The sequence below is a fragment of the Panulirus ornatus genome, chromosome 71 (genome assembly GCF_036320965.1).
Source record: "Panulirus ornatus isolate Po-2019 chromosome 71, ASM3632096v1, whole genome shotgun sequence".
Classification (NCBI taxonomy): domain Eukaryota; kingdom Metazoa; phylum Arthropoda; class Malacostraca; order Decapoda; family Palinuridae; genus Panulirus; species Panulirus ornatus.
This window is the reverse complement of record NC_092294.1, coordinates 13,782,549-13,808,780: the sequence shown is the minus strand read 5'-3', so window position 1 is coordinate 13,808,780 and position 26,232 is coordinate 13,782,549. Positions and strand designations below refer to the sequence as shown.

Genomic DNA, 26,232 nt, shown 5'->3' with positions numbered 1-26,232 from the left:
ACCACAACCACCACGACCACAACCACGACCAAAACCACGACGCAAAGATAAAACAAAATCGCTCCGTAAAGAAAAAAAAATCCTACCCTCCGTTTTCTATGCCTCATTTACGCTATTTAAACATAAAAAAGAAAAGATCTCTTATTAAAAATCCCACAACTGCTTCCTGTGTCTTATTTCCACTACTTCAAACTACATGAGAAATATAATATATTCATACGAAAGCTCCAATGAACACACTGAGAATATATATATATATATATATATATATATATATATATATATATATATATATATATATATATATATATATCATATAAATTCTTTTTTTCGTTCTGTTTTTTTTTTCTAAGAATATATATCATATTAATTTCTTTTTCGTTCAAAGTTTTTTTTCCTAGTGGATACACACTAAGAATATATATATATATATATATCATATAAATTGGGTTTTTTTTTTTTCGTTCTAAGTTGTTGGGTTTTTTTCTTCCAGTGGCGACGTTCAGCCTGGCGCCATCTTTGAGGGAGGGGGAGGGGAGGGGGGGGAGTAGGGAGGGGGTGAGGGGTGGGGGTAGGGGGGGGGGGTTGTCGGCGCCAACCCGCAGACCATTTATTCCCATTATACGGCCAGGAGGAGGAGGGGGAGGGGGAGGGGAAGGAGGGGAGGGGAGGGGAGGGGGAGGAGGGGTGGAGGGGGAGGGGGGGGAGGTTTCCCGAGGTGGGCGGGCGCGCGCGCGCGCCTCGGGAGGGTGAATCCCGAGCGGGGGTCTCTACGACGAGGATAAGATGCTGGAAAGGCGGGGACCGAGAGGGGGAGCGACGTGGGGGGGAGACGAGGACGACCCCCCGTGCATGACACGTACGACCCCACTCTTAATTGAGGCATATAATGAGATCATTATCATCATTATCATCATCATTATCATTATCATCATCATTATCATCATTATCATCATCATTATCGTTATCATGATCACGTGACCCACACTTCAGTGAGCACACTTCTTCCATGATGACCTCCGACCGTAGAGAAGCGGGTCCACTTCGCTCCCACCCTGTTGTGATCAGCGGGGGGGGGGGGGGGCTGTAGTGCAGAACGGGGCACAGAAAATGGGGTGTGGGCAGGGGAGACCCTACCCCGAGCTATAGAAAACGAGGAACGGGGGTAAAAGAGGCACTGAGCACCTGCTTGGCCCGATCCCCCGGGTCGGCCCCCAAAACCTGGCCACGGGGCCAGACCCCGCTCGGGGAAAAGAGGAAGCCCCCTCCTCCTCCTCCTCTTCCTCTTCCTCCTCCTCTTCCTCCTCCTCCTCTTCCTCCTCCTTCTCTTCCTCCTCCTCCTCCTCTTCTTCCTCCTCCTCCTCCTCCTCCTCCTCCTCCTCCTCCTCCAGCCACGCCCTGCCAGTCACAATCAGATAAACCCTGGAGGAGCCATCGGGGTTGCCACGCCCCCCCAATAACACCCCAGGGATGAGGGCGCGCGAGGGCCATTGTGGCCATGACATCCATCAGGGCGCGGTACTTGATAACCTCTTCACCGCGGCACTCCACCACTCCCCACTTCAAGGCCCTTAGGCCCGCCCCCTGCCTCCAGCCAGGGAGGCACGCCCTTCCAGGCGGTGTGGGCGGAGGGCCGTCATGCAGAGATGACCGGGCTAGGGCGCGCCCTGGGGCTAGGCCGCGCCATGGGGCTAGGCCGCGCCCTGGGGCAAGGCCGCGCCCTGGGATGTGACGGAGGCGCGCACACTGGATGGTGGGAAACGGCGAGGGACTCCTCCTCCTCCTCCTCCTCCGTCAGTAGTCCAATGTGGTAACTCGTGGTAACTCGTGGTAACTCATTGTAACTCATGGTAAATCGTGGTAACTCATTATAACTCATGGTAACTCGTGGTAACTCATGGTAACTCATTGTAACTCGTGGTAACTCGTGGTAACTCATTGTAACTCGTGGTAACTCGTGGTAACTCGTGGTAACTCATGGTAACTCGTGGTATACTATAGTTATACTATAGTACTATACTATACTATAGTTATACTATGATCACTGTTCTACAATCACAACCACACAACCACAAACTGTATTTCAATGAGTTACACAAAACCATAACATCAAACACACACACACACACACACACACAACACAAGACATGATCAACAACATGTTTGTGAACCAACTGAACAGGTAAATATTGATCAGTTGTTTTCTAAACGTGGGACTTCTACGTCAAGAATTGGTCCAAATAAAATATTAAAAATATATTTACACAAGACATTTAGCTATCCTAGAGCTATTGATCCATGGAATGAACCTAGAAAGTGACTGCAAGCATTTTAGATTTCATAAGATTAACAGACAATAAAAGACCCAAAGTTGTAAGAGAAGAAGGCCTAGTATTGTAACAACCCGTGCACAACAATGTACAACCACCACCTCATCACAGAGGTAATTACCTTACAACCATCTACAGGACAACGGTCATATAGCTAACTGTCTATAGTCCCACGTAGTGTCATTCCCTTGACCTTAACTACATAATTTAGCTTCAACTTGGTTGTCACTATCTAACAACCTCAGTAAACTACCCCCCCCTCATTCCGAGCCTCATTTGCATGTAAAGTATACAAAAGGTCTCATATACACATTGCTCCTGCTGTTGTTCCCTATATAAACAACTGTTCTCCCAGTTTACACAAGCATTTGTTGACAACAAAATAATATTCCTTCATCCAACATGAGCATTTAGGTCCACAGATAAACATTATCTGTATATATATATATATATATATATATATATATTAGCAGTGTTAAGGAATGTATCTTCTCAGAACGATTTGTTTCATAAACATTTGCCTCCATCGACAAAGTCCTGCTTCTCATGAGATTATATATATATATATATATATATATATATATATATATATATATATATATATATATATATATATTTATGACCATATCAGTTTGAAATATATTCATGTAATTCTAGTAAGGCATTTGGCAAGGGAGAAGTTATATTTCTCTCTTGTGTCTCTCTTGATGATGTGATTATTACACGAAAGTGCACTTGGAAACTTTTCGTGTTTCATTTTCCCCGTGGACTCATAGGAATATATATATATATATATATATATATATATATATATATATATATATATATATATATATATATATATATATATGTATATATATATATATATATATATATATATATATATATATATATATATATATATATATATATATATATATATATATTAACCTAAAAGTTAAGTATTAGTATGTGGAAGGAGGTACATTTCTCGTTACATACTTCAAAGCATGCTCTCTATAAACTACCAGTTAGTGTACCATCATCACAGTCTATTAACTACCAGTTAATGTACCATCGTCACATAGTCTATAAACTACCAGTTAATGTACATCACACAGTCTATAAACTACCAGTTAGTGTACCATCATCACAGTCTATAAACTACTAGTTAATGTACATCATCACAGTCTATCAACTACCAGTTAATGTACATCATCACACAGTCTATCAACTACCAGTTAATGTACATGACACAGTCTATCAACTACTAGTTAATGTATATCACACAATCTATCAACTACCAGTTAATGTACCATCATCACACGGTCTATAAACTACCAGTTAATGTACATCACACAGTCTATAACTACAAGTTAATGTACATCACACAGTCTATTAACTACCAGTTAATGTACATCACACAGTCTATAACTACAAGTTAATGTACCATCACACAGTCTATTAACTACCATTTAACGTACTATACCAGTACAGAGTTCTGCAGGGAGGGGGGGGGGGGTCATAAACACTCTCAGAATACCATCTATCAATGTATCTACTTATCTACTACCACTGTATCTTTCCCACTGTGAAGGCACTGATCACACACACACACACACACACACACACACACACACGTGTTTAAATACCCCTTGCCACATTGTTTACATTCTCCCAATACCATAGAAATGGTCACATTAACACCCCCCTTCCCCTCCACCCCCCCCCCCCTTTCAGCCAACTCACCATTCCCATTGGCCTAAAGAATCGTCCCATTTAAACACCCCCTTTGAGAACCTACACCCACCTACATTCCCCTGGCAAGCACTTCTACTACACCCACCTAGCTCCAGGCCCACTGGATCTGTTCCCATATCGCCAGAACGACCATGTGTGTGTGTGTGTGTGTGTGTGTGTGTGTGTGTGTGTGTGTGTGTGTGTGTGTGTGTGTGTGTGTGTGTGTGTGTGTGTGTGTGTGTGTGTCCCAGGGACAGTCTTGGGAGCCATCCAAATTCAGTGGGTCGCTTCTCATCTCCAGACTTCCTCTATACTCCTGAATGGCCTTCTTTTGCTCCAAGAACCATCTCATATATATATACATATATATATATATATATATATATATATATATATATATATATATATATATATATATATTCCTATGAGATTTGGACAATCACATGTTTACCAAATGGCGTTCTAGCTTCGTCTCTTCGATGTATATCAACTGACTGTTATATTTCTCTCTTGTGTCTCCCCTGATGATGTGATTATTACACGAAAGTGCACTTGGGAACTTATCGCGTTTCATTTTCCCCGTGGACTCATAGGAATATCTTGATCACGCGCAAAATTGTGATCCTTTCCAATATATATATATATATTATATATATATATATATATATATATATATATATATATATATATATATATATATATATATATTCCTATGCGTCCACGGGGAAAATGAAACACGATAAGTTCCCAAGTGCACTTTCATGTCATAATCACATCATCAGGGGAGACACAAGAGAGAAATATGACAGTTTTTATACAAGGAAGAGACGTAGATAGGAACCCCATTATTATTACTACTACCTAATCATCAATTATTACTACTACCTAACCATCATTTTGAGGTCACTCCTCTTACACTACCTCAGCTGCGAGGCTGCGCTCCGCAAAGTGGCAGGGGAATGATGGGCTCTTTGAAATACAGTGTTCTCCTCCCACGTCTGTTTAACGAATCAGCCTAAAATGACCTCCTGTTTACTACACTCGAAAGAAACTACCATTTTGACCCATTAGGTAGAACACTGTTCCCTAAGGTTTTCTGTTATGCTAATAGTCATATCTGTTCCATTTGGACACAGACCCACCCACTCACCCTCCCTCCCATTCCATAGACCTTTCCCTGCTACCCACCTACTCTTAAACCCACCACCCACCTACCCTTAGCAAACCCACCTACCCTTAGCAAACCCACCTACCCACCTACCCTTAGTAAACCCACCTACCCACCTACCCTTAGCAAACCCACCTACCCACCTACCCTTAGTAAACCCACCTACCCACCTACCCTTAGCAAACCCACCTACCCACCTACCCTTAGCAAACCCACCTACCCACCTACCCTTAGCAAACCCACCTACCCACCTACCCTTAGTAAACCCACCTACCCTTAGTAAACCCACCTACTCTCTCTAAGGGCCAATGTTACGACCCGCAAAATCACACCACTACATCATCCTTTAGCCACAGTTCCCCACTGTCACACCACTACATCACCCAAGGAACCTTTCTCCATTAGCCACAGTTCCCCACTGTCTAACAAAGAAACTAAACACGTTACCCACCCATTCCACTGGGCATACAATCGTCCCACCACCTCAAAAGAAAACGTCTCGTTGCTGTAGAGATGATGCAGTGGTTATCCCAGTGGTTATCCCAGACCGTCCCACTGACCCACATACGTCCCACCACATTAAGGCCTGGCTCTCCCTTCACCCCCCCCCACCCTCCAACCACCACCCCCCCACACCCCACCCTGACTCACCGACATGGGGAAGTGGCCTGAACCTCAACAGCCACGACAGACGCCGGCCTGCCTGGGGGGGGTGTCATGTGAGAGTCACCCCCCCCCCCCCCATGCACTCTGGGGTCAGGCTAGAACAGCCCTGGTCATGACTCACAACCCCTGCTGCTGGGGGGGTAGGGGGGCCCACACACACACAACCAGCCCCAGCCCTGCCGGAGGAGGGGGGAGGGGGAGGGGGGGGGCGCCCCCTTGGCTCGATCGCTTCTCTCTCTCTCTCTCTCTCTCTCTCTCTCTCTCTCTCGGCTCCACAGCCAGCCAGACGACGACAAACCCCCCACAACCCCCACACACCCCACACCCACACACCCCACCCACACACACACAAGGGGGGGGGGGAGGTAGGGAAGATAGAGAGACACACACACACCCATCCACCCCTCTGGTGTGCCCCCTCTCCCCTCTCCCCTTCTCCCCTCCTCCTCCCCTCCTCCTCCCCTCCCCTCTCCCCTCCTCCTCCCCAACAGGTCATGCAGCTTTAAGACAACCACCTCTCATGTTATCACCCATCTACCTCACCATAACAACAACCCACCCACCCACCCACACAACCCACCCACCCACCCACTACCCCACACCCACCACTACCCCACCCACACAACCCACCGACAGAGAGAAGACCCAAGAATCAATATAATTTCGATCCCCTTAGACAACAGAATACCCAAGAATAAATGTAATCTGGATCATAAATGTAATCTGAATTCACTTAGACAACAATGCACCCAAGAATCATTGCAATCTGGATCATAAATGTAATCTGGATTTATAAATGTAATCTGGATCATAAATGTAATCTGCATTTATAAATGTAATCTGCATTTATAAATGTAATCTGGATTTATAAATGTAATCTGGATTTATAAATGTAATCTGGATTCATAAATGTAATCTGGAAGTACAAATGTAATCTGGATTTATAAATGTAATCTGGATTTATAAATGTAATCTGGATTTATAAATGTAATCTGGATTTATAAATGTAATCTGGATCATAAATGTAATCTGGATCATAAATGTAATCTGGATCATAAATGTAATCTGAATTCACTTAGACAACAATGCACCCAAGAATCATTGCAATCTGGATCATAAATGTAATCTGGATTTATAAATGTAATCTGGATTTATAAATGTAATCTGCATTTATAAATGTAATCTGGATTTATAAATGTAATCTGGATTTATAAATGTAATCTGGATTTATAAATGTAATCTGGATTTATAAATGTAATCTGGATTCATAAATGTAATCTGGAAGTACAAATGTAATCTAGATTCACTTATATGGCAGCTACCACACCAACATACATCCACAAGAACATTGGCTGACAATATGGTTGTTTTCCTCTAACTACTTCACATGTATTTATCTAAATACTTCTACAGTACGACCCTATCTACTACACCTTTCCCCTGTGTGTGTGGTAGCGCCACGGTGGGGCTCGTGATGTAGATGCCTCTCTCACACACACTCACTCATTCACTCACTCTCTCTCTCTTTCTTACTCAACTCTCTCTCTCTCTCTTTCTCTCTTTGAAGGCCAGCAACTCCTTTTTTTTTAAGGGTGGGTTTTTTGGAGGAAGGAAGGGGGGTGAAGGAAGGGTGTTGGGTGGCTATATGTGTGTATGTGTGTGTGTATGTGTGTCTGTGTGTGTATGTGTGTGTGTATGCCACCACACCAACCCACCACACACCCCTCCTTCCTCTCGTTTACCTTACACCTCCCTAATTCTCAGAGGGGGGGGGGGTTGTTTTTGTAGGGCAGGGGCTCCCCCAGGCTCGTCCCTATATATCATTTTACCTTCACCCTGGGGAATGGGGAAGTAAGTAGCCGAGCTCCCATGAGATAGGCTGAACCCACCTTGTTCTGTAAGTAAGTTAATAAGTTCTCAGTACAATTCAAACTAGTGTTATATACATATCAATAAATACATATACATATATATATATATCACCACATATTCACATGTCTTTATAGAGAGAGAAACTACATATTTTTAAAAATTGACAGGGATTCTTATGATGAGTATAATATATCAAGTCAATATTCAAATATCTATCAATATACGTATAGGAAATCTTTGACAATAAGGGGGAGGGTGGGGGTGGGGGTGGGGGGTGTTAATTACAGAGGCAGTAGGGTAGTTAACAACAAACAACCATGCAATACGGGTTAGGATAAAGAGAGATTCAACGAAATAGGAGTATGTGTGTGTGGGGGAGGTGGAAATTAAAAAAATTGATGCACAACTTTAATATCCACTAATATCTGTCGTACCATTTGCAACTGTCGTCTTTCTAAAGTGACCTTGCAAATGACCTTTGACCCCTCCTAACAACCGCTCGTCCATAAAAGCCCACAGCACACACACACACACACACACACACACACACACACCCTCCCTCCCTGCCTGGCAATGATTGGCGAAGGGGGAATTGTGTGTGTGTGTGTGTGTGTGTGTGTGTGTGTGTGTGTGACGAGAAGCAATAGTAACAAGGTCCAATTTGTACCAGCAAACCACACAGTAACCAGACGTAAGGCGTGTCGACTATGTGTGACAGCAGATGTGTGCTTAAGAAAATGTAATCTTGTATTTCTTCCATGCGATCCTATGTAAACAAATATGTACTAAAGGTTTCTCCTCCTGGCGAATATGTGTGGTACATATGTGCTTTTGGGGAACGCCAGTCTAATGGGTGGTTTAGTGTACGAGGCTGTTAATGTTGCTCACACTAATAGGGTACGACCATTGAGCACACGACGGTACGACCCTTCAGCACGACGGTACGATCCTTGAGCACACGACGGTACGACCCTTGAATACGATACGACACTTGAGCACGACGGTACGACCATTGAGCACGAGGGTACGACCCTTGAGCACGACGGTACGGTCCTTGAGCACGACGGTACGACCCTTGAATACGATACGACCCTTGAGCACGACGGTACGACCATTGAGCACGAGGGTACGACCCTTGAGCACGACGGTACGACACCCTTGAGCACAACGGTACGACCCTTGAGGCAATAAACACTAGTCCCACGACCTTATCCGACGAAGGTCAAGGTCAGAGGTCACGTCGCCATACCCTAAAAGGTCATATCACCGTGCTTGAGAGGTCGTACCGTACTGAGGGGTCGTGCTGCTGTTGGGGGAGGGGGTTGGTTGGTCACTAAGCTACATGTTGAATAGGCTGTGTGTGTGTGTGTGTGCGTGTGAGAGAGAGAGAGAGAGAGAGAGAGAGAGAGAGAGAGAGAGAGAGAGAGAGAGAGAGAGACCACCGAGCAATATATATATATATATATATATATATATATATATATATATATATATATATATATCTGTTTCTGAAGACGACATGTGGGTTGGTTGATTGCCTGGCTGGTCGGGCGCTAAACGACACAGTGGTCGTCCGGTCGTTTGAGTCGACCAGGTGGACCAGGAATACCTCGTCCACCACACGACCAGATCATAACACGTCCCAACAAATTAAAAAACAAAAAAGAAAGGACGAAACCAACAAGTGATCTTTCTTAACTAATGTAAAACTTCAACAAACTCACAAGTTATGTATAAATGCAATCACCATATTTCTCATACAATGGTAGCATTATTACCGTTTAAAATGGATGGATGGATTGGCCCTTATTAAAAAGAAAATGCCATATAAGAAAATGTCATGTCTAAGAATGACATATAAAAACGCCATATTTAAAAAAAAAAGCCATAAAAAAATGCCATAAAAAATGCCCTATTTTTTTTTAAAATGCCACAGCTGGTCTATGATCCGGGTTCTGGTGTTTTTATAAAGGGCTTAATTACTCAGAGCACGACGGTACGATCCTGAGGGAGATAGTTATTTATTTATTTATTATACTTCGTCGCTGTCTCCCGCGTTAGCGAGGTAGCGCAAGGAAACAGACGAAAGAATGGCCCAACCCGCCCACATACACATGTATATACATACACGTCCCCACACGCACATATACATACCTATACATCTCAACGTATACTTATATATACATACACAGACATATACATACATACACATGTACATAATTCATACAGTCTGCCCTTATTCATTCCCGTCGCCAACCCACCACACATGAAGTAACAACGCCTTCCCCCGGCATATGTGCGAGGTAGCGCTAGGAAAAGACAACAAAGGCCCCATTCGTTCACACTCAGACTCTAGCTGTCATGTAATAATGCACCGAAACTACAGCTCCCTTTCCACATCCAGGCCCCACAGAACTTTCCATGATTTACCCCAGACGCTTCATACGCCCTAGTTCAATCCATTGACAGCACGTCGACCCCGGTATACCACATCGTTCCAATTCACTCTATTCCTTGCACGCCTTTCACCCTCCTGCATGTTCAGGTCACGACACTCAAAATCTTTTTTACTCCATCTCTCCACCTCCAATTTGGTCTCCCACTTCTCCTCGTTCCCTAAATCTTTCCTCACTCATTCTCTCCATGTGACCAAACCATTTCAAAACACCCTCTTCTGCTCTCTCAACCACACTCTTTTCATCTCCACACATCTCTCTCACCCTATTATTACTTACTCGATCAAACCACCTCACACCACATATTGTCCTAAAACATCTCATTTCCAGCACATCCACCCTCCTCCGCACAACTCTAGTCTAGCCCACGCCTCGCAACCATATAACGTTGTTGGAACCACTATTCCTTCAAACATACCCATTTTTGCTTTCCGAGATAATGTTCTCGACTTCCATACATTCTTCAACGCTCCCAGAACTTTCGCCCCCTCCCCCACCATATGATTCACTTCCGCTTCCATGGTTCCATCCGCTGCCAAATCCACTCCCAGATATCTAAAACACTTCACTTTCTCCAGTTTTCTCCATTCAAACTTACCTCCCAATTGACTTGACCCTCAACCCTACTGTACCTAATAACCTTGCTCTTATTCACATTTACTCCCAGCTTTCTTCTTTCACACACTTTACCAAACTCAGTCACCAGCTTCTGCAGTTTCTCACACGAATCAGCCACCAGCGCTGTATCATTAGCAAACAATAACTAACTCACTTGCCAAGCTCTCCGATCCACAACAGACTGCATACTTGCCCCTCTTTCCAAAACTCTTACATTCACCTCCATAACAACCCTATCCATAAACAATTAAACAACCATGGACATATCACACACTCCTGCCGCAAACCAACAGTCACTGAGAACCAATCACTTTCCTCTCCTCCTACACGTACACAAGCCTTACATCCTCGATACAAACTTTTCACTGCTTCTAACAACTTGCCTCTCACACCATATATTCTTAATACCTTCCACAGAGCATCTCTATCAATTCTATCATATGCCTTCTCCAGATCCATAAATGCTACATATAAATCCATTTGCTTTTCTAAGTATTTCTCACATACATTCTTCAAAGCAAACACCTGATCAACACATCCTCTACCACTTCTGAAACCACACTGTTCTTCCCCAATCTGATGCTCTGTACATTCCTTTACCCTCTCAATCAATACTCTTCCTTATAATTTCCCAGGAATACTCAACAAACTTATACCTCTGTAATTTGAGCACTCACTTTTATTCCCTTTGCCTTTGTACAATGGCACTATGCAAGCATTCCTCCAATCCTCAGGCACCTCACCATGAGTCATACACACATTAAATAACCTTACCAACCAGGCAACAAAACAGTCACCCCCTTTTATAATAAATTCCACTGCAATACCATCCAAACCCGCTGCCTTGCTGGCTTTCATCTTCCGCAAAGCTTTTACTACCTCTTCTCTGTTTACCAAATCATTCTCCCTAACCCTCTCACTTTGAACACCACCTCGACCAAAACACCCTATATCTGCCGCTCTATCATCAAACACATTCAACAAACCTTCAAAATACTCACTCCATCTCCACACATCACCACCACTTGTTATCACCTCCCCATTAGCCCTCTTCACTGAAGTTCCCATTTGTTCTCTTGTCTTACGCACTTTATTTACCTCCTTCCAAAACATCTTTTTATTCTCCCTAAAATTTAATGATACTTTCTCACCCCAACTCTCATTTGCCCTCTTTTTCACCTCTTGCACCTTTCTCTTGACCTCCTGCCTCTTTCTTTTATACATCTCCCACTCATTTGCATTATTTCCCTATAAAAATCGTCCAAACGCCTCTCTCTTCTCTTTCGCTAACAATCTTACTTCTTCAACCCACCACTCACTACCCTTTCCAATCTGCCCACCTTCCACCTTTTTCATACCGCATGCATCTTTAGCGCAAGCCAGTGCTGCTTCCCTAAATACATCTCATTCCTCCCCAACTCCCTTTATGTCATTTGCTCTTACCTTTTGCCATTCTGTACTCAATCTCTCCTGGTACTTCTTCACACAAGTCTCCTCTCCAAGCTCACTTATTCTCACCACTCTCTTCACCCCAACAGTCTCTCTTCTTTTCTAAAATCTTTTACAAATCTTCACCTTCGCCTCCACAAGATAATGATCAGACATCCCTCCAGTTGCCCCTCTCAGCACATTTACATCCAAAAGTCTCTCTTTCGCGCGCCTGTCAATATATATATATATATATATATATATATATATATATATATATATATATATATATACGACGGTACGACACGACGGTACGATCCTGGGGGAAGGAATACATAAATACGACGGTGCAAACCACTTTGGTACGACGGTACGATGTTCAAGCAAGATGGCGTCTTAGAGAGAGAGAGAGAGAGAGAGAGAGAGAGAGAGAGAGACTCTCTCTCTCTCTAGGCCGTCATGACGCGTGGGTCGTACCGTCGTACTCAAAGGGGAGGGGGGATGGGGGGGGAAGAAAGAGAGGGGGGAAGGGGAGGGGAAGGACTGTACCGTTGTGCTCGGGGATTAAGGGGAAATGTGGGTATGGGGAGAGGGGGGAAAAACAAAAGAAAGGGTCAATGCAACATCTAAATTCCCTTCCCCCCTCCCCACACACACACACACCCCTTTTGAGCAAAGGGGGTGTGTGTGGGGAGGAGGGAGGGAGAGGGGAGGGAGGCGGGGGGGGGGAGAGATATACAACTAAATACATCAACACTACAACACCGACGTACTGGACCAGACTACGCTACAGCAACACATACGAGGAGGATGGGTCGCAACACAAGACGAGGTAGGTGCGCATGCGCACGTGTGTGTGTGTGTGTGTGTGTGTGTGTGACGTAACACTTACGTTGTGATGATGATCGGCGGATGATATTCTCCAGGAAGGTGTTCTGTGGGGCCACAAGCCCCCTTCTTCCCCCCGGCATGGCTGGGGGGCAGGTGTGAGGGGGGTGTGGTGGTGTAGTGGCGGGTGGCGGGCGCCCGCTGGCTGGACGCTCCTACCCCGCCCACACTCCTACTACCGGCCCCTGCAACACACAAACAAACGGCGGGGGGTTACTATCGCCTCCCTCCCTCCCCGGGCGGGGCGGTTCCTGCAACACACTAAAAAAAAGTTTTTTTATTTCTTCAAAAAATCATATAATACATACGCTTATTTACCTCCTCTACCTATGTAAACTATGTATATATACTCCATCTACACTCCTACTACTGTCCACCCGCGCCCCAGGGGGTATATCATTAAATAAAATTATCAGTTTAACAGTACATAATCTATCAGTTTTGAGATAGATATAGGGAAAGAATAGACATTATAGCTATCTTTCATTAACATATACTCTATAAATATTATCAATATTTACCTACAACAACATATACACAAATATTACATATCCACTCGTTTATAAACACATATATTCTAAGTCGACTCATTTCTCAAAATCTATGATCATATGGTGTTTTTCTAATGTTCAAAATCAATATAGCGACATCAATATCATTAAGTCACCAATACATTCATCAAACAGTCGATCATAGTATTAACCTGAAGCATAGTTTAACTTGGTATATGATTAGGTATATATCAATATGTAGCCATCCAATGTCGCAATATATATATATATATATATATATATATATATATATATATATATATATATATATATATATATATATATGTATATATATATATTATATTATATTATATTATATTTCCCCTAATGATGTGATTATTACACGAAAGTGCACTTGGGAACTCATCGTGTTTCATTTCCCCCGTGGACTCATAGGAATATACTTGATCACGCGCAAAATTGTGATCCTTTGCAATATATATATATATATATATATATATATATATATATATATATATATATGTGTGTGTGTGTGTGTGTGTGTGTGTGTGTGGCGGGGTGGCGACAGAAATGGACGAGGGCAGCATGTATGAATATGTACATGTGTATATATGAATATGTCTGTGTATGTAAACGTTGAGATGTATAGGTATGTATATGTGCGTGTGTGGACGTGTATGTATATACATGTGTATGTGGGCGGGTTGGGCCATTTCTTTCGTCTGTTTCCTTGCGCTACCTCGCAAACGCGGGAGACAGCGTAACACACATACACACACACACACACACACACGAAGAACCAATTCTACCCACCTTCCCCATTCCCCCCCTCCCCCCCCCACAATATGATAACAAGGCGTCGTTACGCTAGTTAACAACCGCACACGAACATGGCCGACTGTACCACACCACGTGGCAGGGACTGATGGTTACGTCTGATAATGACGATACTGATGTAATCACGAACCACCAGGGAGGGAGGGGGGGGGGGGGGCTCGTTAGCCTCGTTCTGCGCCCTCCGCCGTGAGAACTAGTGACGGGGCGAGTGATGGGCCAATCACAGGCCTCCCCCCCCTCCCCTTCCTCTCTCTCAAACTACCTCGTTGGTAGTGAACACTGTCGTTAACTACCCCATATAGAGAGAGAGAGAGAGAGAGAGATAAAGCCGATAATGAAATACTATTAAGTAAGTAATGCAATTATCATCCCTTAAACGACGCTAATTAATAATTAATATATTTATAAATGCTAATTAATACAACGTATAATAGTAGCTACGCGCATGCGTAAGAATCTAATTTTCTTTTTTCTATTTTAAACGCCAACACCAGGTCAGATGTTCAGGTAACACCCCCCCCAAAAAAAAAAACGCAGCAGAACCTTGTTTAAAAAAGAAAAAACGCTACTTGAAGGTGTGTGTGTGGGGGGGGGGGGGGAAGGGGTTGCGTTAAGCAATCAACTGCGTATCAATTATACGCCATCCGTTACGGCGGTCAAAACCAGTGTGAGTACACACACAGAGCAACAACAACAATAACAAAAAAACGCAATCTATATAAACGATCAATGAACACAAAAAATGTGGGGAAGGGGGTCAACACATGCTGAAGAACCATGGAACAAAAACATTTTTTTACATTTTCTTTGCACAACACAAACACATGACTGCTTGTGGGGCGTTCACTCTCACACGCTAACCATTTTATCACAACGGCATTTAAATTCCCTTTTTTTTTAGCGTTATTTATATGTTATTTTTTCTAAACGCCTACATTTAATAGATATCATTTGAGATATCTTCTCATTGTAGATATTTATGATAATAATAATAATAATAATAATAATAATAATAATAATAATAATGATAATATTATTAATATTATTATCATTATTTTCATTAGTTATTATTATCATTATTATTATTAATATCATTATTATTATCATTATTATTAGTAGTAGTAGTATTAATATCAGTATTATCTTTATCATTATCATTATTATTATAATTATCATTATCATAATAATCATTATCATTAACATTTTTATTATTATAATTATTATTTATTTTCTGATAATGCAGTACATAACTCAACCTTGTCTAACGAGTAATACAGAACATTTATGCAAATTCTCACATCATCATTAAAACCGAATCATGAATGATATAAACCGAACTCTCTCCTCGGACATATAAACTACAGCAAACAAACAAACAAACAAACAAACAATCCATCTCCAATGGCGTGAATAGAATAAGAAAATATAAATATTCAAATTATTTCCATAATTTACAAAATACACTTTGAACTGGGGAAAAAAGTGGGGGGGGGTTGTGGGGGGGGGCCATAACAAACAAAAAATCTCTGTACTGTGTTGTTGTCGAGAGGAAGGTAAACACAAACACAAATGTAAACAAACGCAGGAAATGCATTCACTTGTTATGCCAAGTGTTGATGTAAACACACATGAGTCCACACCCACACTCACTATACTCACTGTAAACAAACAAACAAACAAATAGGCAAACAATATCCATTAATTTCGTATGTATGAAATGTTATGGATTACTCATCTACCTATACAACTCCCCATCACTACAATCACGACCACAAAAAATAACCCAATTCAACCCCCACACACACAACCCATGGGTTATAAATATCTAAATAACGAAGAATATCTATCTATCTATCTATCTATCTATTTATATATATATATATATATATATATATATATATATATATATATATATATATAAGTTGGGTAAGGTTAGGTTTGGTGAGGTGGGCAAGTTAGATGTTGGTTTAAATTTAGTGAAGACTTCAAGGGGGTTTAATTGTCCCCAAAAAAAACTATATAGAAAAGAGTCTACACACACACACACACACACACACACACATATTCTAAAATACCTATCTCAAAAACCTATGTACCATGATGTACTGCAGAGTACGTGCTTAAACAGTCATTTGTGTAATGTAATGTTTATTTATCATCGCATAACCCTACTTTATAACTACGAGAAGTTGTATTCTCAACATTATTCAGTAGCATGTTATAATATCATCACAACAGACATATACTTATTTCCCGGTTGTTATAACTTAATAATAACACCTTACTGATGTCACGACACAGACAATATCTAAATAGACTCACTTTAGGTTATTCTTACAACTAATTCACAACCTTCCATAGACACAGTTGTACACTTGTACACTCAAGAATTGTACATTAAAATGACCATTTTTCTCTCAGATGATATGCGACGTTTAAATTAAAGTCACCACGAAAGCTATTAAGAACATGTTTAAAATCTTATTAACTACCAGTTAAATGATAACAAGCACAGACATGAAGGTCATGCTATGATCATGAACTCCTGACCCACAATCGTCCACTATGCCCCGCCCAAACTACAGGACAATGGTCGTTACCCGAGTTAACATAACGATCAATGGAGTCGAATTGTTTCAAAAGCCTATGAGCATCTACGTAACAATCGTAAGCTAATTCAGACCATCCACTCGCAGTGAATCTACACCGAACAACCCTACACCTAACAACCCTACAACCAACAACCCTATAACTAACAACCCTTTTCAACAGTGAAGTTTCCCTTCGTCTTTCCAAAGTCTACAGGTATAACTAAGTCTTAAACTGCCTCCTTTAACCCCAAACAACCCTTGTTTACCCTCCCAAGTCCACAGTCACAACTTACTATAACCCCCTCCCCCCCCTTGATACTACAACCTCGTATGGTAGGAATTTAAATTCATCCCTCAAAGCACCGCGTCTTGTGGTCGTTTAAAGAAAACGCAGATCAACCTGTAGAAAACGGAGGAACGGCTTTACAGGGGAAGCTATTATATTTGTCTATGTTTTCTGAGCGTAAAATTTCCCTGTTCCATGGGAAACATTTGGAAACACAAAGTTGTTTAAGTTATAGATATCTTAAAAGAATATTATAAAGTTGGTCACATACTCGAACACAGCTCTGGTCATACATCATCCAAACACAATAACGATCATTTGTTCGCCTTTGTAACGAATGACTTCGTTTACAAATTGAAAATACGACCCTAACTACATAATTGCAGGCATAACAATACACATATTTAAACCTCTCTTTTCTTTCAGTAACATTAAACCTAAAACTACACCAAACTGGAGGATTATAAATTGTTTGTTGACACTCAAACTATCGTTCACTCATTTGTACACAACACACACACACACATATATATATATATATATATATATATATATATATATATATATATATATATATATATATATATATATATATACCCTAGTCTGAGCCAGGCACCTATTTTACCGACCAACCCCCTAAGACGTGGATGAACAGCTGGATTGACTGTGGGCCGACATCCAACACCCAGGATTCGAACCTATGCGCTCGACGGCGGGCGGCCCGTGAATGCACACACCATAGTCAGCAACGCTAACTACCGAGGGTTTAAAGTCTAAATTAGATTATATTGCGTAATATCTTGTTTATCTGATAACAAACTCACTATCTTATCTATAGCTCTCAAGCACGACGGTACGACTAGAAGGTAGGACGGTACGACCCTTGAGCACGACAGTACGACCCATGAGCACGACGGTACGACCCTTGAGCACACGACGGTACGACCCTTGAGCACACGACGGTACGACCCTTGACCATAACGATACGACCCTTGAGCACACGACGGTACGACCCTTGAGCATGACGGTACGATCCTTGAGCACACGACGGTACGACCCTTGACCATAACGATACGACCCTTGAGCACACGACGGTACGACCCTTGAGCACACAACGGTACGATCTTTGAGCACGACGGCACGACCCTTGATCACACGACGGTACGACCTGTCAATGGCCACGCTGTAGTGGTCATGGAAGTCTAATTACCGGAACATAAAGAAAAAACAAAACCAGTCACGCATTATCCCTAATGGTTTAAACCGAAATCCACGTAATCATGTTGAACCACGAGTAATTAACATTAAATTCACAACCATTCCACAGGTATTTAAACTTAATTGGCCCTAACGAGGAATAAAACCATTAAAATCGTTTACCAAAGAGAAATTACGTCTACTTTGCGCCATACTTGAGTATAAAATCCAATTTATATATACAATTTCCAGGTTCTTTGACTATATATAAAAAATTTCTACATTAAAAATCTTAAGGGAATTTTACAATTTTTCGTCCTACAGATATTTATACAAATATGGCTACAGTGTTGGCAAACAAGACATAACTACGTATCTAGCCTTCATTTACCTCTTGCGTAAGTGGTCCAGGAGGGGCGTACACCGGCGTAAAACAGTAAAAAGACAGACACAGACACACAAGCAAAACTTTGGATGGACATCATCATGATGTGGCCAGGGACGTAAGCAACAAGACGCATCGCTCACGTCTCTTGCATGGCTTCCCCCCCCTCCCCGCCCGTGACGTAACCAAAACGAACAATTAAAAAACTTTCTTCCGTTAACATGTAACTTAACCATTGAGACCGGGAGAAATTAACTAGATGGAAATGAAACTCCATTTATTCCCTTTCCTGTTTTTTTTTTCTTTTTTCGGTAATAGTTTGTTTAGTAAAGTGTATAAAATAAGTCGATTGAGGATTGAGGTATCAAATGAGCTTCTATCTCTCATTGGTTAATGGAGGGACAATTGCCAGATCGTGTTTTGAGTTGATTTACATATTTTTTTTTTACATGGAATATCTCTTTAAATATACTCCTGTTCTTTTTATGTATTGAATATATATTATTTTATGCATTTTGTGGATATCGCTTGGTGTTGCTGAGGTAAACAGTGACAGCTGTAAGCGTTCCGCCATTTTTTCCCCAGTAGAACACTGAAACAACCAACTACATCGTTAATCTTCTTGAATGTGACATCCCAAACGAATAGTTTCCTCATACAATCTACTCTAAACTAGTCATGCTTATTTTACGCAATATATGCAATATTGGGTTCTGTTTTATAAGGTAATGGTGGCGTTTTTTATTAGTTATCTTTCACCGTCCTGGTAAGAGAAAGGTTGGCTGGCCGGCCCTGGCAGCCCAGTGTGTGGGGTCGGCCATGGAAGCCAAACCCTTACACGTCATTATGTTTTGTAGGGACTTCTTTGTGGCAGTTGGGTTTGGCCTGGCCTCGTACCACTTAATGTGTTCTCCCTACATGAATCCAGACCAATTTGATGGTTAGATAGTTAGCCAATTAGGGGGCTTTCAACCGCTAGCAATGATGGGATCATGTGGTGCAAGAAACTGTATGAGTAAAATGGCGGGTTCAGCAGGAGAATGGCTGTTCCCAGTCTACGCTCATTAGATAGATGCAAAATGGGTAGTTATGAAGGCGTTTCGATATCTACAAGTAATGCTAAAGATAGAAATGTAAGAGCAGTTTAAAAGTGAATTCATGGAAGAGACAAAGAGGGTTGTTGACAGTGCAATAGTTAATGGAGTGTGGGTAGCCTGCTTTCCTAGTTAGAGAATTAACAAAAGATAAATTAACTATATACTATCATGCATGTTAATGGAACGGATAAGGTGGAATATTAAGATATGAGAAACATAAGTGACACATAGAGATACTTAGTAACGTAAAACAGAAGCGTAGTAATATTAAAGTCGCCACACCGAAACATAGTTTTCGAACGAGCAATTTGATCGTTTACAGGTACATTTTAAACGATGCTTCAGGAACAGCCTTTGAATTTGTGAGTTGTGTGAGTTGTTAAGTGTGAGTGAAGAAGGGTGATGACACACTTGCTAAATTATGATCAATTTACAACTTAAAATGAAGGGTTGTTATTAGAACGAGGAATTGTGACGTGGAAGCTCTAGGCATGGTTGTTAACCTTGGTAATAATGTCGTGCATGATATAAATAATGGTTTATATGTAATATCTATTTATATTATCCTGGTAGGGAGTCATAAACTCGTGAGGCCCCATTTCTACAACTACTTAAATCTAAGCATATGTTTTCTACACAAGACCAAGCCATCATCCATGACTCTACCATATAATTATTCCTTTATATCCTTTTTTAATAACTTCTTTACTTTAAATGACATTAAATACCATGTCACACGGGTGTTTTAATCTTATATTTCTATGAATTATGGCTATATATGCCACTGTCCCACAATACGAGAAATAACAGATGAGGTCAACTGTTTGATCGGATATAATCTACGTAAGAACATTTATCAAATAAAGGAAGAATAACTAGATTAAATAACGCCCAACACTGGGGGAGGCAACCAGGGAAACAAATATGGCGGCGACCGCTTGGCCGACCGACGAGCGAAGACTCTTGTCAGCGATCATCTCCATCGCACGCGAGTGCAGTGCACCTTTAGGGCCCCCCCTCTCCCCTCCTCCTCCCTCTCTGCATGACCCATAAAAAAAAAACCGTCAGGAAATGCTGGAATTTACGAACCAAGGGATGTTTCCTCCTCTTTTTCTTTCCTCTCCCGTGTTTTAGTGTAACCTAAGCAACTGGTAGCCATCCGATCCAACATGGCGGGCGGAGTCGGATTTGTTGTTAAATCATATAATTGGTATAATCTTCGTGTGTGTGGGTGGTGGGGGGATAATATATATATTATCTACATATTAGTTTTGCCAGCGTCACATGAGCGTCACATATTCACGATAAGCATCCATCACTCATGAGTAGTGATGATATAAACATTAGGGGAGGGAGATGGCTTCATGTAAACGCTAGATTAGGTTTAGGCTTTAAATGCTAGGTTAGATTTAGTTTTTAAATGCTACGTTAGGTTTGGGAATTGAATGCTAGGTTAGATTTAGTTTTTAAATGCTACGTTAGGTTTGGGTTTTAAATGCTAGGTTAGGTTTGGGTTTTTAAATGCTAGGTTAAGTTTTGGCTTTAAATGCTAGGTTAGGTTTGGGCATTCAATGCTTGGTTAGGTTTAGTTTTTAAATGGTAGGTTAGGTTTGGGTTTTAAATGCTAAGTTAGGGTTGGGCTTTAAACGCTAGGTTAAGTTTGGGGTTTAAATGCTAGGTTAGGTTTGGGCTTTAAATGCTAGGTTAGGTTTGGGTTTTTATGTTGACGATTCCAAATTAAAACGAATGAACCTATATGTTCTTCATGCACCATTGCATGACTAAATCCATGCATGCATGCAGTAATAATAAGATATACGTTTACATTTCGACATTACAGAAATAATCTATGAGAGATTTTGAACTTTAAAAGCCTGTTAAATGAAGGAACTATTACAAAAAAATATATATACATTTTTTCATTACGTAAATAATTTATGAAAGATTTTTTTTTTAACTCTGAAAGCCTGTTAGGTAAAGTAACTATTACATAAAAATATTAAAGATGGTTTCAGTTTATAGAGAATAGGCTATGAGAAAAGCCTGATGAAGTCATTTTTTTACACTTTCATTTTTCCTTGTGTGTGTGTGTGTGTGTGTGTGTGTGTGTGTGTGTGGTTAAACATTAATTCCAGTTATAGTAATGACACCATCACAGAAACACATAAATGTTTCCCATTTGCTCACAAAATCTCCTTCCCTTCAGATGAACATGAAACCTTGTGTATATATTACGTTGCTCTCTCTCTCTCTCTCTCTCTCTCTCTCTCTCTCTCTCTCTCTCTCTCTCTCTCTCTCTCTCTCTACACCCTGTAGGGAATAGTTAAATTTGAAATCTCACTCCAAAACAATTCATACATACATTCCAGCCTTCCCTAACCAGAAAAAAATTCATAAAGAAAAAACACAGGAAAAAAAATGGTGTTTTATAGTTCATGTTGGGAAATGATATTATAAAATTATTTTTAATCTTCAAAAACAAAATTTGACGTACAAAATTCTAAATTTTCACGTCTTGAGCACGATGGGACGACAAGGTAAACTTTTCGAGGAATTTAAGATTTCTTTAAAAATCATTAAGTTTTGTTATACCGGAACAAAATATCATACTAGAAAAATATAATAATAATAATAGCAACAGGAAAATATTCCTGAATTTCAGGAGGGATGACTTTACCCCCGACGCCAAGGGACCACTGGGTCAAAGGGGAAAACACAGACAAAATCTTTCCATGAAAACATTTTACCGTAATACATTATTGGGCAAAAAATGAAATGAAAATAATATTGTAAATTAGGCCATATGGATCGCATTACTTTTCCTCAACCACTTTGACAATTTTGTATTGGCACAAAATCATATTATTTGTTAAGCGTCCAACACGTACTAACTACAAACTGGTAATTATAAGCAGTGAAACTATGTATGGTCTTTGAATCGAAAGGGCCAAAGCGCCCAAACAAGCAATCAAACTTGAGTATGATGATTATGAACCTTAAGTACTAGCCAGGCTTTTGACCTCACCCTCAAGGGTCAGGTCAAGGGGCAGGGCGTCATACTTAAGGGTTGTACCGTCGCGTTAATGGAATCTGCTCCTGGCGCTACCTTGCAAGCGGGGGAAGTAGTGATAATTATAACACACACACACACACACACACACACACACATTGTTTCCAATAATTTTAGCATTCGACATTCATCTGTTCTAATCTAGTTCTTTGAAAATCTTTGTATCATTATTTCCTAAGACCTCATTATGATTTTAAGATGGGTAATGGACGAACATTATTCTCCTAAATATCTTTGACAAAAGCCTGGGTATTAACTCCACCAATTCATTGAAAGATAGATGAAGGTAAGCATTCGTAATGACGCAAAGAAAAATTATAAATATATATTTCTTGCAATAACGTGTTTTATTTTAACTGCACACTGACAAAATACTTCATTATCATTTACAAAAATATGTACAATATGAATTTGTTCTTAATCAATACACTTAGTATAAATCTACGGCAATTCGTTAGCAAATTTTACATTCTTTCATTTCAGCTCTTCATTTAACCCGAGTGTCAGCTGGGCGAGGGCAAGAACGTCAGGCCCTCTGCTGATAGTCGTGATAAATGGCCGGGGATCACGTCAGCCAGGCTGACTATTTACCGTACGACGCCATTTCCCGCCTGAATCGCAAAATGCATATCCATAATTCAAAATTTCTTGTCTGTTATGTTTTTTTTCTCCCCCTCTTCCACTGTACGAATTTTTTTCACATCCAAACGCTGGATTTTCGTCCGGTACGATAATTTTTCCCTTTGAACGATATTTCATCGAAACGCGATATTGTGTCTTGATACGATGTCTACTTTCCTTTTGAAGTTTTTTTTTTTTTCACTGATACACGATATTCTAGAGAGATATTTCCTATGGTATGCGATATTCTTACCTGATACGATATTTACATTATCTTTGTCCAGTTGTCTCCAATGATAAACAATAGTCTCATTCTTTTTTTTTTCCACTGGAAAATTAACTTCTTAAATCGTACGATAAAAAGCATTTTTTTTTTTTTGTACGATTTTCAGTAAATTACGATATTACTGCCTCGCAATATTTAAGTACCCTTCCGCCATTTTCATTAGTGTCTTTTTAAAAGCTAAGTACACGATCATCAACCCTTGTTGTCATTTTCAATATTGCAGGGCGATATATATTCCTCTTCCACACACTAATTACCTTATTATCAACTTATTGAATACTATCAGAAAGGCGAGACATCCCCTCGGCTCAATTATAAACAAGAAGCCACAGGATCGAATAAGAAAAATATATATAACAAAAAAATCTACCTGAAATTAATGAAACAGAAATTTATGAAAAACTCTACCTGAAATTTTTAAAAACTACCTGAAATTAGTGAAAAAATAACAACTTAATGAAAAACCTCCTGAAATTAATGAAAAAATAACTGAAAATAATGAAAAACATGAAAATAATGAAAAAATACCTGAAATTTATGAAAAAACTATCTGACATTAATGAAAAAAATTCTTGAAATTTATGAAAAACTCTACCTGAAATTAATGAAAAAACAACTTTAATCAATGAAAAAAATTTACCTGAAGTTATCATAAAACTATCTGAAATTGATGAAAAGCTCTACCTGAAATTCAACCACGGAGGAAGAAAGAAAACACCAGAATGTCCCATGTGCTAATGTTATTAAACAAAATGTTTTTGGTTCTGATGAAAGACAAATATATTTCCCTTTTTTTTCCATTTATGTTTAATGTGCCACTTACACACCGCCGGTGGGTTCATCATTGAACAATGAACTGAAAAGATGCGCGTCTCCTAAAAAGCGCTTGTGTAATAGAAAGGTTTCAAAATGCTTTATATGAAATGTGGCTATATAGTAAGGATTACAAAATTATATATATATATATATATATATATATATATATATATATATATATATATATATATATATATATATATATATATATATATATATATATGTTTACAAAGACGCTGAACACACACAATCTGAAATTTGTAATTATCATTTTGATCTTACGCCAGGGTTTCATTTCCCAACACGAGACTCAACTATAATTTAAAAAAAAAAAATCGAAATTAAAACTCTGGCTTTTTTTTTTAGTATTTAATACCGATTAAATTTCGCCATTTGAGCCCAACGGTCAAAAGCATCGTGGGATTTCAAGCGTCGTAGTGGCGTCCGGGATGTGATGTTCAACTGCATGTATTTGCATAATTCTTTGCAGCTTTGGTGTGCGAGGCTCATCCTACCAGTGTCGCTGTGTGTCGGCTGCACCTGCGTCAGACTCGACCACCAGAGGGTGTGTGGTGCATGACACAGAGCTGGGAAATGTTTTATCAACGCCATGACTAACCGGGTCTGAGTGACGTCATGATCACGGCTTTGTTTACAATCTTCCTTCGCAAAGACGTTCCTGTCGTTTGACACATTTTTACCACATTAAATATTTACCAACATTATGGTCTGTCTTTTCTGTTATTTCCCTTAAAACCAATTTTTTCTAGCGACATCTTATATGTTTAGTAATATAAATTTGCTAATAAATATATATATATAGAAATATTTAATCATATCTCTCTTGTTATACCAGACATCAGTTAATAATTACATTCGTTTATCTACTTTAAATAATTTTTCTCTCCCCATTCTTCAAACATTTCTTCTGTCCCCATAAACACCATTTAGAGGCTAAAACAACCCATAATATTGATAGTAAAACTCATCCACAATAAGGAAATAAAATCTATCTTACATTCTATACTTAAAAATGGGATAGACTTAGAAACATCGCCCAAATAGTTAATAGATAAACAAACACTTGTATCATACCCCATCATCATCATCAGAATTGATAATAATCTTACTAAAACATAATTACTTCACCATTTTTTTTTCGGTCAATTTTAATATTTCAGTTAAATTCAAATTTTAATATATTTTTTCTAACACCATTTGTCTTTGTTATGCGTTAAAGTAGCTAAGGTAGAGACGATGAGGTTGACCCCTCTCATTACTTTCCAGCTCCCTTTAATGAGTCTTGTATTAATACACTTTATTAATGACCAATTATCTTCTGTATTAACACACTTTATTAATGACCAATTATCTTTTGTGTTCGTGTCC

At 40.1% G+C, this 26,232-nt stretch overlaps 1 protein-coding gene across 1 annotated transcript in view; it reads right to left on the bottom strand.

Annotated features, from left to right (window-relative positions):
* LOC139747960 (potassium voltage-gated channel protein eag-like) overlaps nucleotides 1-26,232 on the bottom strand; it is a 266,033-nt gene that overhangs the window by 230,081 nt on the left and 9,720 nt on the right. Inside the window, exon 2 of the mRNA XM_071660468.1 lies at nucleotides 13,150-13,330. Coding sequence (XP_071516569.1) covers nucleotides 13,150-13,228 — 79 coding nt within the window. The 5' untranslated portion in view covers nucleotides 13,229-13,330. The remainder of the gene's footprint in view (nucleotides 1-13,149; nucleotides 13,331-26,232) is intronic.